We start from the raw sequence: 12805 nt of genomic DNA, 5'->3' as shown, positions 1-12805 counted from the left end.
GAAAACAATTGGTAACACACTACGCCGTGAAGGACTGAAATCCTGCAGCGCCCGCAAGGTCCCCCTGCTCAAGAATACATAAACATGCCCGTCTGAAGTTTGCAAATGAACATCTGAATGATTCAGAGGACAACTGGTGAAAGTGTTGTGGTCAGATGAGACCAAAATGGAGCTCTTTGGCATCAACTCAACTCGCCGTGTTTGGAGGAGGAGGAATGCTGCCTATGACCCCAAGAACACCATCTCCACCGTCAAACATGGAGGTGGAAACATTATGCTTTGGGGGTGTTTTTCTGCTAAGGGGTCAGGACAACTTCACCGCATCAAAGGGATGGACGGGGCCATGTACATGGACGGGGCCATGTACCGTCAAATCTTGGGTGAGAACCTCAGCCAGGGCATTGAAAATGGGTCGTGGATGGGTATTCCAGCATGACAATGACCCAAAACACACGGCCAAGGCAACAAAGGAGTGGCTCAAGAAGAAGCACATTAAGGTCCTGGAGTGGCCTAGCCAGTCTCCAGACCTTCATCCCATAGAAAACCTGTGGAGGGAGCTGAAGGTTCGAGTTGCCAAACGTCAGCCTCGAAACCTTAATGACTTGGAGAAGATCTGCAAAGAGGACAAAATCCCTCCTGAGATGTGTGCAAACCTGGTGGCCAACTACAAGAAACGTCTGACCACTGTGATTGCCAACAAGGGTTTTGCCAGCAAGTACTAAGTCATGTTTTGCAGAGGAGTCAAATACTTATTTCCCTCATTAAAATGCAAATCATTTTATAACATTTTTGACATGCGTTTTTCTGGATTTTTTGTTGTTATTCTGTCTCTCACTGTTCAAATAAACCTACCATTAAAATTATAGACTGATCATTTCTTTGTAAGTGGGCAAAAGTACAAAATCAGCAGGGGATCAAATACTTCTTTCCCCCACTGTACATGTTCATTAGGTAAATGTATTCTATTCGACATCAAATCTTACATCATAGCATTTCTTAAATGCATTTGAGTCCTGACCCTTCTCTTGCTTGAAAAGCTTTTCACATCTCAACCCACTTGTTTCTCTACTCTCCCACTATATCCGTATTCTGAATCACCTGACTCAATTAGCGCTATGGCCTAGAATAGAATAGAATACAACTTTATTGTCCATCCAGGATGGACATTTTTCTTTGGCATCACCTTCCATTAAAGGATCACACACACATACATTCTCACATTATACACATTTAAACCAGTCAGTCCATCATGTTGCATCCACTAACAACATAGAGGACATTAATACATTCACTCACATCCGACCGCTGTCCCAACTGCACTGGATAGATAAGTACGTGTACCGATAAAATGTATTTTGCATTTAGTAGTCCAACAGCAAAAGGAACGAATTCATGTTTTGAACATGTCCCTCTATCATGTCTTATATCTCGCCTCCTCTTCATCTCTCTCTCTTTCTCTTCATCCCTTTCACATTTGGGGATTTTTCTGCAAACCGTTGAGGCGGAATCCCCATGTCTCCTAATGTTCTGTAGTTTAGTGTCTGTACACACATACACTGTTCTCCTGGTATTTAATCCTTCAAGTCGTATTATCCTGTGACAGGGCTACAATTAGAGATGGGGGAGGGGGGAGGCAGAGTGAGATAGTCAGTGAGAGCGAAAGAATACAGGCAGAATGAGAGGGGGGGGTTACACGTCATCCATTTCTATTTCCAAATGAGCTTCAACGCAAATGGAGGTTATAAAATGCCAATATGTGGGATTGTCAGTTTGTTGAACGTGTCAAAATATAGAGAACATATTATACACCCTACAAATGCCGGAATTGACATCCTTCATGTTAGTTACTTTGCAAACTGGCATGAGTACAGAATGTGTGTGTGTGTGTGTGTGTGTGTGTGTGTGTGTGTTTCTGTATACAATACTGTTCATGCATGGTTGAGCACTCTGTGGGCGAGTTGTGCAGCACATTCAGACCCTTTATCTGTCTCTCCCTTTCTCTCTTTCACACTCTCTGTTCAACAGCTTTTTTTCTTTTCTTCACACAGAATCTCCCTTCATACATGTAGCAGGCACTCTGTTTCTGTCAATATCTATTTTATTCTCTCTCTTCCTCTCTCTCTCTCTCTCTCTCTCTCTCTCTCTCTCTCTCTCTCTCTTACATTCTTGTTTTTAAAAGTTGGGGATTCAAAGGAGGATGTATATTGCCTTTTTCCACTGCTAGTTCAAGTAATCAAAAACTGGCTTCTGGACTATTGGGGTTACTGTACAAGTGTTCTGTCTAGTCTTTGTGTCGTATGGGAAGCATGGGACTAATAGAGATTGATCATTCCCAAGAAATTCAGAGCCACTCCTCAAATTCCTGTTCTTCCCTGTTCTTTCCCAGGATAACTGTGCCAGGGTGCTGCTGGTCCGTGGAGCCGACAAAGCGGTGAAGAACTACAACAGCCAGAGTCCCTTCCAGGTGAGACCTGTAATACATCCTCTCATCCAAAACCATTACTGTAGTTCTGACACACCAGAGCTGTGGGTTTAATTCCTTCATGGGCTACATAGTTTATCCAATATACAGAATATATACTGAAGAAGTTTTCTTATCAGCAGGTAAAACCTGGGTCAGAGATGGCAGTGTGAATGGGACTCTATTGAGAAAAACACACGTTTCAAGTCCCAAGTAATATCAAGGATGCATCTCAATAGTCTGAAGTGGCTTCCTCTACCTAACTCCTCTACTTGACTCTTCTCTTTTATCTGCATCTGAAAAGCAAGTGCTGAAGGGAATGGGCTGAGTGTCACTAGGTCACATAGTTGTGTGTGTGATGCAGTTGTAGACATCTTACAAAGTTGCATACGTCCATGGGTTAAGCTAGATATTTTGTGTGTGTCTTGCAGAGATAATTGCTTGAATACACAGAAGGCAGTGCAGCTGACACTATTGATTCCAATGAGAGTCCTGCATGAGTCACGTCTGAGTCACAAAGGAGCGTTTTGAAGCAGGCTTTTATGTAAGGCAGTCCTCGGATCCTCGGTGGCCCTCCACAGGCACTCCAGTGGCCCTCTTAATTTCTCTGGCTTTCATCAGTGGGGTTGGTCCCAAAAGTTGAACTTGTCTAATTGTCTCCTATTCTTTTCCAATTGCACTGGTTTTGTTATACTTGAAATATCTAGAGGAGACAAGGTGAAGACACAAGCAGAGTATGGCTCAGTGGGTTAGAACATGGTGCTCCCAATACCATGGCTGTGGGTACAATTCCTGTATGGGCCCCAGAAACTAAATATAGATGGCTCTATCAAAGTTGCCAAATAATTGATCAAGTAATGTCACTTATTGGGGTAGAGAAAATATGTGATAGTGTGTGTCTCTGCTGCTCTGCCTGTGTGTCTGTAGCTAAAAATAGAGTCCCAGCAGCACAATTAGAGCTCTGCTGAGTAGCTCAAAATCCCTCCTGTGTTGGCCCAGACTCTGGATGTAGGTGTTTCACAAGATTCTTCTATACAGCGTTTGCCTATTTCAACCTCACTCTCCAACTCCTCCCTTGTTCCCAGATGTGTGATGGTCAATGTCTTTATAGTTCCCTCCTCCTTTATCCCTTTCACATTTTTTTTTCTCTCGCTCTCCTCTTCAGTCTCTTATTTGATTATTTATTCACTATCCCCTTTTCTCCTCTATTCCTTTTCTTTCTTCTTTCCTCTCCCTCACCTTCTGTCTCTTTTCATTTCTCACATTTCTCTCCTTTTCTCTCCTCTCTCTCTCTCTAAATGTTCTGCTTCCTTGTCTTTCCTTTCTCCCATTTTATTTCTCCCTTTCCTTTCTCTCTCTCTCTCCCTCTTTCATTCTGTCACCTGTGGTGTCAGTTTCTTTCAATGTGTTGCATTCAGATGAGACTGGAATCCCACTGGACACACACTGGTTGAATCAACTTTGTTTCTGTGTCATTTCAAGTAAATTACGTTGAACTGTCTGTGCCCAGTGGGAAGTGAAATAATAAACTGGAATGAGAAACATGCAGAAGTATTCAACTTTATACTAAAGCTCCAATCGCTATCTGTCTCTCAGCGAAAGTCTACCCCTTTAGCCCAGGGCATGGGATGATGTTTATCAGTATTGAGAGACTCATGATGAGAAACAAGAACATGCAAATTCAAGAACGAGGGGAAGGGAAAGAGAGTATTTCTGCTGTCTGTCTCTGTATCTCTAACAATTCCTCCTTTCCAATTTCCTCCTGTCTTCTCCATCTTCCCTACTCGCATTCTCCTATGTGCCTGGCCCTTTAAGGATTCTCCCTGGTCTTGAATCAGAATGAATTTCCTCCCTGATTTGTTGGATATAGTTTCAGGCACAATTCTCAACCCATTCCTCCTCCCCTACCTCCTTCTCTTCCTCCTCCTCCTCCTCTCATCCACCACCATAGACAACAGTGTCTTCATGGAAACAAGGGGTCATTCCCAGCATTCCTATGCGTTGGGAACATGAAGGAGTGAGGGAGTAAAGGAGGGGGTGGCAATGAAGGCGTCAGTGGGGTGTTTTCCCCTATACATGCCTGTGCTCTACACTACGGCCTTGTGGCTTAGATGTGGTCTTTAGGCTTTAAATCACACTATAGCTATACACTCTGAGAACAATTTTTTCAAAAAGGGTTCTGCAGTTGTCCCCATAGGAGACCCCTTTTGGGTTCCAGGTAGAACCCAGGTAGAACCAAAAAGGGGTTCTTCAAAGGGTTCTCTTATGGAGACAGCCGAATAACTTTTTTTTTTCTAATAGTGTACACTTCAGCTGTAGGCTTCATTCTATACCTTCATCTCCTCACAGTGCTATCGCTCTCAGTTTACCAGTGTTAAATTATGACACCCAGTGATCTGCAATCAGAGTTATACCTATCACAATGGCTCATAAGCAATGAGGGCATGTTATGTTTAAGCAAAGAAGGTTTGTATTTTGTTATTAAGTGTTGCCCAAAGAGACTGCAGTAAACCCACCCTCCCCCTCCTCCAAATCCCTCCCTACTTCCTCTCCCAGGAATGATCTCTCCTGTAATGTAATCAAAGCTCTGTTCCTCTCACTGTACACTACTGTACTTCCACTGCCCCCTGGGGACACTATGATATTGCTCCCTTTCCTCCAGTGGGTAGGACTGGAGGTGACTTGTCATCAACCCATAGTTGCCCATGCTGCCATGTTGACCAGCTTATAGTGGCGCTGTGGTGCCATAAGGCTTAAACACTGTCATGGCCGCTTGCTGCTATATTTACATGTGTTTTTGTCACATTGATGGAGAAATGGAAATGAAGAGAAAGCGAAGAGAGAAGGAGAGAACGAGAAAGATGAGAGAGGAGAGTGAGATGAGAGAGGGGAAGGGTGAATGTGGGTTTTATGAGTCTTTCATGTGTTAAGTTCTAAATGAACCAAATAGAACTCACTGACGCTTAATAAAGCTCAAACAAAGTTTATTCACCCATTGGGTCATACAGCTGCATAAGACAAAATACATATTCACACAAGCACTGATATTTAACTCTTTATCCTATACTGAGTCTCCTCCCACATATTTGAACAGCCAATGCATCTCTGTTGCTAGACAGAAACTTAGTGATATCTGTTCTTCCTCACTTCATCTGACCTGACCTCTAGCCCCAAATTGCTCACTCCTCCCCAACTCACGGCTGTCATGTTGACTTGTACCAGACTGTGTCTCTTCTCCTCCCATAGGATCCCCGATGGCTAACAATAACATGTCCGGACAGAATGTGAACGTTATACATTCCCCTCTCTCCCTCAGTGACATGAATAAATATATTTCATATTTTCAGAACCCAACACGTCACACGGGGCTAGTGAAAAGGTCCTTCTTCCATTAGAGCCATGCTAACAAGATGCTAGAGCTGACCCACCAGCCACCACACTCTGTCTCTCTCTCTCATATGTTGGTAGCATGACCTCTCAAGCATTTCTCACAACATATCCCTATATTGCTCTCTCTAGCGACCCTTTGCTTTCTCATTCATCCCGCACTTGCTACCTCTCCTCACTTTCTTTCTCGCACATGCTATCTTCCACCACTGCTCTCTCTCTCTCACCAACTTTCACTCTTCCGATGGTGGGTGTAGGTGAGTGTGGGCATGTGTGTATGCACATTGGTATGCACGTGCGTGTGTGTTCCCGGTCATGCTAAAAGGTCTGGATTCGTAACAGGCTGCAGATGGTTAAATCCAGATAGGAATTTAGTAGAATCATGTCCGAATTGCTACACAGACACACACAATTAGTTGTTTGAATTTGTAGAGTAATGTAAAGGCTGATTTACGGACATGAAATGTGGCCCTCAAATTGCAATCCCCCTCTCTCTCTCCCTCTCACAGGTGGCCATCATCGCGGGGAACTTTGAACTGGCCGAACTGGTCAAGAACCACAAAGAGACAGATATAGGTGAGTAACCATGGTTACCCTCCTCTTTTCCACCTCCCCCTCCCACTTTTCTCTGTCTGAAAGGTATATGTTATTCGATAATAGGTTGTTGATCTTTTCTTGTGTATGATCTTTTCTTGTTGTATATGTCTGCCCTTCTGCAAGTATGCTCTCCATCACGCATGTGTGAGTGTGTGTTTGTGCGTGCAGGTGCATGTTTGTGCGTGGGTGCTAGAGAACCATGACAGGATTTGTCATTCAGTCTACTGCCCCCGCCCCCTTCCCTTCATGGGATTACCCTATCACACTGGGGAATCCAGGATCCCTCAGGTGGCATATGAGAGCAGGGTTAGGGAGGGATAGAATGACTATACTAAATCCCGCAAAAAAAAACATTTGTTTCCTTCTCCCAAAGGAATTTAAAAATAGATTTCTACTCTTTCGTTTTTCTCTGTGGGTTTATCTGCCGTGCACCCCACACCCCCCACTGCCCTACAACAGCATCATCTTTCTTAATTAAACTATTTCACATGGAGGGAAAAAGGTTAAGCGGGAGGGATTACCATCCCCAGACAAATGAAATAAAAATGAAATAAATAAATAGAAAAAGAGTGAATAGATAAATAAATAAAATAATCTAAAGATGTAATCCACAATTGTTTCCCCCCCGAGCAAGATTCCCCAGGCCTCACAGCTGCAGCGAGGGCTAGATGAAACGCAGCGCTGCAGGATTACCCCGCGTCTCTCACATCTGCCGCCATCGTCCCCGCTCCCCCTTCTCGGGCCACCCATCCTGCTCCCCACGTTCAGCATGAACCTTCTCACACCGGGACGCCGTCGCACCTCGACTCCGGTGGAGCCATGAGAGCATACCGTGCCCGAACTCCGCCATTGACCATTAGCCGTTCTAGTGGAATGAAAAGGCCTGGATAACTGTCCTCTATTACAGTCCTCGTTGCTTTTACTTTCACTCTAACTCTTTCTATCTCTATCTTTCGGGTCACTGTCAGCCGTGCCTCACTGAGTCTGTAATGGGATATTTTCTTTGCTGGATTATCGGCCATGGGTTCTGCATGTTGCAAATCAGAGAAAGGTGGGTGCTCTGAAGCTCAACCACCACTCTCCTACCTCCTCTACCCTCTTCCCTGCCATTTCTAGTCCCCTTCTCGCCCGCTCCGTGTGGGCGGTAGCTTGCTATGTTGGGATACAGGTAGAATTGTGTATCTGCGGTATGGTGGGTAATTGTCTATCCTGCCTGAGCTGAGGCACTACCCTGGCATGGGTACAGAATTGATTGTGTGTGTGTGTGCCTATACAGTATTTAGAATGTGCACTAAAGAGCATTAGCCCAGAAAGAGTAATGAGTGAGTAGAGCTATGCGTCATTAAGACTCACACACCTTCACTCCCTCTCCCTCAATCCTTCTCGCTCCCTTGTTCCTGACACTGCCTAGCCTATCTTGTAACCCAACTCAACGTGCTCATGAATCAGTATAATATTGAATTACTAACATGGTATGCCCCAACACTCATATTCAATTAACTAGTCTGTTATTCAATCTCTGTATTAGACCCATAGGAGATACCAGAGAGGCAGACCAAAGCAATAGAAACAGGTTGGATAGATTATGGTGGATGGGTTATATTGCCATATAATGTATGTTTAGGTTCTTGGACTGGGTTAGTGAACACAAGGCTAACTGAATAATATAGTGACAGGATATTGTAGCGGTTTCAGCGCAAAGATCTTTTTAAGGCAGGGTTTACACATACACACACCACCAGTCCAAGTGAAGGGTTAAATCGGTTTATTTCTACCAGGTTTCGGCAGTGTTCCTTATATACAAAACAAATAGAGTAAACACTTCGTCACCAGTGGCAGGTCCTCCAATCTTGGTCGTTGGGGGGTTCCATCCTTGTTGAAATCATAAGTTCCTTCCTTCCGTTAAACCTCCTTCTCCACCGTACGTTCTGTCTTCCCAATAACCTCCTACTCCTTCACCTCCTGGGGTCAAAGAAAAGACAAAGGGGAAAAAAAACAGGGCGTCGTTAACCTCTATGGGCTATGTGGGACGCTTGCGTCCCACCTACTCAACAGCCAGTTGAATCCTGTGGCGCGTTATTCAAATACCTTAGATATGATATTACTTCAATTTTTCAAAAATATGACTATTTTACACCATTTTAAAGATAAGACTCTCGCTAATCTAACCACACTGTCCGATTTCAAAAAGGCTTTACAACGAAAGCAAAACATTAGATTATGTCAGCAGAGTACCCAGCCAGAAATAATCAGACACCCATTTTTCAAGCTAGCATATAATGTCACATAAACCCAAACCACAGCTAAATGTAGCACTAACCTTTGATGATCTTCATCAGATGACAACCCTATGACATTATGTTATACAATACATGCATGTTTTGTTCGATCAAGTTCATATTTATATTAAAAACCAGCTTTTTACATTAGCATGTGACTAGCATGTGACTAGCATTCCCACCGAACACTGCCGGTGAATTTACTAAATTACTCACGATAAACGTTCACAAAAAGCATAACAATTATTTTAAGAATTATAGATACAGAACTCCTCTATGCACTCGATATGTCCAATTTTAAAATAGCTTTTCGGGGAAAGCACATTTTGCAATATTCTCAGTAGATAGCCCGGCATCACAGGGCTAGCTATTTAAACACCCAGCAAGTTTAGGACTCATCAAAGTCAGATTTACTATAAGAAAAATGTTATTACCTTTGTTGTCTTCGTCAGAATGCACTCCCAGGGCTTCTACTTCAATAACAAATGTTGGTTTGGTCCAAAATAATCCATCGTTATATCCAAACAGCGGCGTTTTGTTCGTGCGTTCTAGACACTATCCTAAAGGGTAAATAAGGGTTGCGAGCATGGCGCAATTCGTGACAAAAGAATTCTAAATATTCCATTACCGTTCTTCGAAGCATGTCAACCGCTGTTTAAAATCAATTTTTATGCCATTTTTCTCATAAAAAAGCGATAATATTCCGACCGGGAATCTGCGTTTAGATAAACAGACAAAGGAAAAGAAAGCATTCGGTCGAAGCGGGCACGCGCCTAAGCCCATAGTACTCTGAGTGGCCACTTGCCAAAAGCGATAAAGTGTTTCAGCCAGAGCCTGCCTCGATATTGTTCAACTTTTTCCCGGGCTCTGAGACCCTATGGAAGCCGTAGGAAGTGTCACGTTATTGCACAGATCCTGAGTCTTCAATAAAAAGAGCCAAGATGAAACACTACTTCTCAGACAGACCACTTCCTACTTGAAATCTTCTCAGGTTTTGGCCTGCCATAGGAGTTCTGTTATACTCACAGACACCATTCAAACAGTTTTAGAAACTTTAGGGTGTTTTCTATTCAAAGCCAATAATTATATGCATATTCTAGTTACTGGGCAGGAGTAGTAACCAGATTAAATCGGGTACGTTTTTTATCCAGCCATGTCAATACTGCCCCCTAGCCCTAACAGGTTAAGTAGAGGCCCTGATTGGTTTCACCTGTCTGCAGTTTGGCTCTGATTACAACTGGAGACAGGTGTGGCTGTTCTGCTGCAGTCTAGAAGTTTTCACCTGAGCTGTCCATGGTCCTGCCTCTGGGGAATACTGCACGTTGCTGTCCGTAGTCCTGGCAGCCAGAAAACAAAGAAAACTCGCTGGCACATACTGTCCTGCAACCGCTGCAATGTGAATAATAAAGTGGATGAATTATAGATGGATAGAGCAGAAATAATGCTCCTCGAAGGACAAGGCGTCATTCTTTAGCTCAGCCTATAGTGAGAATTCTCAAGTGTGTGTGTCTGTGGTGTGTGTGTGTGTGTGTGTGTGTGTGTGTGTGTGTGTGTGTGTGTGTGTGTGTGTGTGTGTGTGTGTGTGTGTGTGTGTGTGTGTGTGACCTACATCCATAGTAATGACACAGATAATGGCGGGAGTAATGAGAATAGCATTGGAATGTGTGTAATGTAGTCAGAGAGGCTTAGGAATATCCACATGTTCTGTACAAGACATAAAGTCACAGAACCTAAATCTGAGTGAAGCGTCAATAACCATAAATGTGTGTCATGCGTGTGATTGTGTGTTCATTTGCACGTGTGCATGTGAGTCTCGCAGTGTTCATCTCTTTGAGTCAGCTGACTCTTGCTCCTCGGGAAAGCAACACACTCCGAACCAGCAACCAGGTTACCATGGCATCAGGGCTTGTGTGCTTATCATTAAAAGACTATGGCGTCTGGCTGATGCTCCAAATGGTAAGAGAAATTTGGGCAGAGGTACAATTCCCAGTTTAAAGGAAAGTTACACAGAGTGGATAATTGGAGATAAAGGAGATAGGGGTGGTGGAGAGATGTTGTAGAAAAAGTATAGTTGGAAAGGGCTAATACTATCAGGAATCAAGGAGACCCAGGTGCAGACACGTTCAATAAACAATGGTTTAATAGTCCAAGGGGCAGGCAAGAGACAAACAGAGAACAGAAGTATAAATACACAGGGGATAATGGGGAAGATGGAGACAATCACAAAGACAGGTGAAATACATCAGGGGGCGTGACAAATACTGTAGATGGAGATAGGGAGGGGAAATAAGTACTGTAGCGATAGAGAGGGATCTAGTAGAAAGATAATAGTATAGAATAGGACTTTATTGTCCATTTTCACAGAAATTCATATTTTTACTGACACAGTACTCCTGGGCCAGAAAACCGAAAGGTCGCTAGTTTGAATCCACAAGCTGACAAGGTGAACAATCGACCCATGTGCCCATGAGCAAGGCTCCAGGGTCACTGGATAATGAGCACCCTGGATGTTACCCCACTCTCCGGTTTCTCAGGGACAATTGGAATATGCCAAAAACACATTTAGGTCACAGTTAAGCACTCATCCATATCCTCATATCAATCTGACACAGCAACATAGTCAGCCACAGAGCAGCACCCCGGGAGAAGTTTAGCAGAGAGGGGTGGCAAATAAAGATGGTGAGGGGTATACGTAGATAGAGGGGGTAGTAAGTAGAGCTAGGAAGGGGGTTAAATTGAGATAGGAGTTAGTGTGCAATGTGTCCAATCGATCAGTGCTTTAGTAACTAGGCGCAAATGAATGTGTCCAGACACTCTGCTTTGGTAGATAGGTCAGTAAATCTGTTTCTTAAATCCAGTCAGTTTTTTTCCCATTCTGCCGGTAAGCCTCTCTAAGAATGATTGGCAGATGTGTGTATTAGACCTCACGCTGCAAGAGTGTGATAATCCGCCATGGTGGCCAAATCAAACACACAGATACACAATGTGTGCGTCATACACACACATGCACACAGAGACACGTGCATGCACACACACACACACACACACACACACACACACACACACACACACACACACACACACACACACACACACACACACACTCAACACACTCCTTAGCACACAAATGGCCATCCCAACAAACACTCAACTAAACACACAGACAACCAAACACCCACTCAACCAATGGTCAGTGACAACATGGCATACTCATGCAGGGCCATGACGTAATTTCTTAATTGCACTTTATAGCAGTTCAAAGGAGTCTTATGTCTCCTCCTTAGTGTACTATGGTAATGCATTCTTGTCTTAATGTCACTGACTAGCTAATCCAGTCTCCCTAATTAAAGAACAAACACAGCCTGCGTGGCTCTGAGTAGCTGGTGGCACGGTTCACTGCAGCCTGTTCTACACAGCTTTTGATGAGACAGCCAGAGAGTGCCCTATAGTAATGGGATTTAGAGGAGACTAAAAACAGGCAGCCGCAGGAAGATGATAGGAAGTGGAGAGCTAACTTCCTGCTGTTGAGCGGAAGGTTGAGAAGTGTATTGTGTGTCCTAGTTTGCTGCAGTGGAACATGTGTGTTGTGGTGGGTGTGGATTAGGGTTTAATGGCAGGAACCGGGTTACAGAGATTTACCGGATTTTCCCGCCCAAACCCATTCACTTTTCCCAGGATAAATAATTGCAAATTATAATAAATAATTTATATGATCAGCATAACATGAAATGGAACTGTTAAATTATTTGCAATGTCTAAATCTGTCTTAATACGGCCTTCTCTGATCTGGACTGAAGTAAATGGCGCCGGAAGAAATAGCAGCAGTTTTACGGGCGCCCAACCAATTGTACTATTATGTGGGTTTTTTCACGTTATTTGTAACTTATTTTGTACATAATGTTTCTGCAACCGTATCTTACGGCAAAAAAGAGCTTCTGGATATCAGGACAGCGATCACTCACCTCGGATTAGACACAAGACATTCTCCAAACACCCGACAGGGCCAACATCCCCGTTATTTGCAAGAGGAAGATACGCAAGTACAGAGGACAAAGAGCCGGATGCCTGGTCAGAACCCGGA

The 12805-nt window shown here is 43.7% G+C and overlaps 1 protein-coding gene across 1 annotated transcript in view; it reads left to right on the top strand.

Moving 5' to 3' along the window:
- LOC106561908 (SH3 and multiple ankyrin repeat domains protein 2) overlaps nucleotides 1-12805 on the top strand; it is a 271718-nt gene that overhangs the window by 132181 nt on the left and 126732 nt on the right. The window contains 2 exon segments of the mRNA XM_045688948.1: nucleotides 2387-2464; nucleotides 6358-6424. Of these exon segments, the coding sequence (XP_045544904.1) occupies nucleotides 2387-2464; nucleotides 6358-6424 (145 nt within the window).

The sequence above is a fragment of the Salmo salar genome, chromosome ssa11 (assembly GCF_905237065.1).
Source record: "Salmo salar chromosome ssa11, Ssal_v3.1, whole genome shotgun sequence".
NCBI lineage: Eukaryota > Metazoa > Chordata > Actinopteri > Salmoniformes > Salmonidae > Salmo > Salmo salar.
The sequence above is the reverse complement of the archived record's forward strand: the minus strand, read 5'-3'. Positions and strand labels throughout refer to the sequence as shown.